Raw genomic sequence first — 1,529 nt, forward strand, 5'->3', positions numbered from 1 at the left:
TTCACATAATGGGTTTGAAAGATATTGGGTCCAAATTGCCGCCGGGCTTTCGGTTCCATCCAAGTGATGAAGAGTTGGTTTGCCATTATCTTTGCAACAAGATTAGGGCCAAATCTGATCAGGGTGATGTTGAGGATGATGAAGTTGATGAAGCCTTGAAGGATGCTACTGATCTTGTGGAGATTGACTTGCATATTTGTGAGCCATGGCAGCTTCCCGGTACGTAACATAATGATTCTATAATTCTGAAATTTAGTTATATGTGTACCTTTGATTGCTAATTATGTGTGATGTGTCTATGAGTTTGTGTATACACATATTTATATGTGTATATATGCTCTGTCCACTCCTGGTTTTGGGTGGGTTTTAAATTGCTTTTGTAAAGATTCTTGAAACTTTCAATCGAAAAGATTATGCTTGACATTAATTGAACATAAAGAAGAAAACAGATTCTTTAAATCAGATTTGTTTCTGGGGATCGATTAATTGGTCATATTTATATATAACATATTTGTGCTATACAATTAGAGCTTACTTATGTGAATTAGTCAGATACTATTGTACATGTATACACACATATATACATACACGTGCGTATAAATACGCGTCCCTGTCGTTATAATGATTGTACATATATATACAGATTTTATATATATATATATATATACAGATTTACCATATGATTATAATTGAAACCGAATCTTCTTAATGATTTGAAAGATTAAAAATACTTGATTGTGTCAACTGAAACGGGGTATTCACATAGATTCTAGATTTTTTAGACTCACTATAATTGCATTAATAATACTTTGAGACATGCATTATCCGGAGTGTCTTAATTAGTTGAGATGCATGCTAGCTAGTTTTTAAAAATATAAATTATTGATAAATAAAAGTCTGGAGGCTATACAAAAGGAAAAGATAGATAATTATATGTCCTCACCGGTCGTTATAATATATATATATATATATAAGAGTCTATATATAATCGATCCTTATAGAATTCTCGTAAATTATATTACAAATTATATATAGAGATATAGTAGTATATATTGTTTGTATGCTTATAGTGAATATCATTTTTCTCTGTGGTTCTTTTTTATACCTTGAGAAATTGTTGAAGCTTTTTAAAAAGGGGACCGAGAATCCTGTTGTCATATTTTGTTTCTTAACTTTTTANTCTGAACTAGTGATCGATCTACAAACGGAATTTACCGAATATTTACATTTAAAAAAAAAAAAATGTTATCTAAGTGTAAACGGTTATATGAACAATAAGAAAAAGAAGGGAAAAGTTTGGTCTGTTTTCCCTAAGTGGATAACAATGAAACCAAAAGAGAATATTGGATAATAGTGTCCCATGAGACACCTCACAACTAAGATTTCTTGTGACTTTGGTTTTTCTTGAAACTTCCCACCATAACTAACTACATATATTACACAAGCATGGACCCAACTAATCTTACAATATTGTAAGAAACTCTAACTTGTCATCTTCTATCCTTAGCTAGCTACATGCATGTTATATA

The 1,529-nt window shown here is 30.8% G+C and overlaps 1 protein-coding gene across 1 annotated transcript in view; it reads left to right on the forward strand.

The window, feature by feature from the left end:
• The window catches only part of LOC104730489 (protein CUP-SHAPED COTYLEDON 3-like), a 9,005-nt gene continuing 7,482 nt past the window's right edge, over window positions 7-1,529 (forward strand). Inside the window, exon 1 of the mRNA XM_010449665.2 lies at window positions 7-77. Coding sequence (XP_010447967.2) covers window positions 9-77 — 69 coding nt within the window. The 5' untranslated portion in view covers window positions 7-8. The remainder of the gene's footprint in view (window positions 78-1,529) is intronic.

The sequence above is a fragment of the Camelina sativa genome, chromosome 12, assembly GCF_000633955.1.
Source record: "Camelina sativa cultivar DH55 chromosome 12, Cs, whole genome shotgun sequence".
NCBI classification, from domain to species: Eukaryota; Viridiplantae; Streptophyta; class Magnoliopsida; order Brassicales; family Brassicaceae; genus Camelina; species Camelina sativa.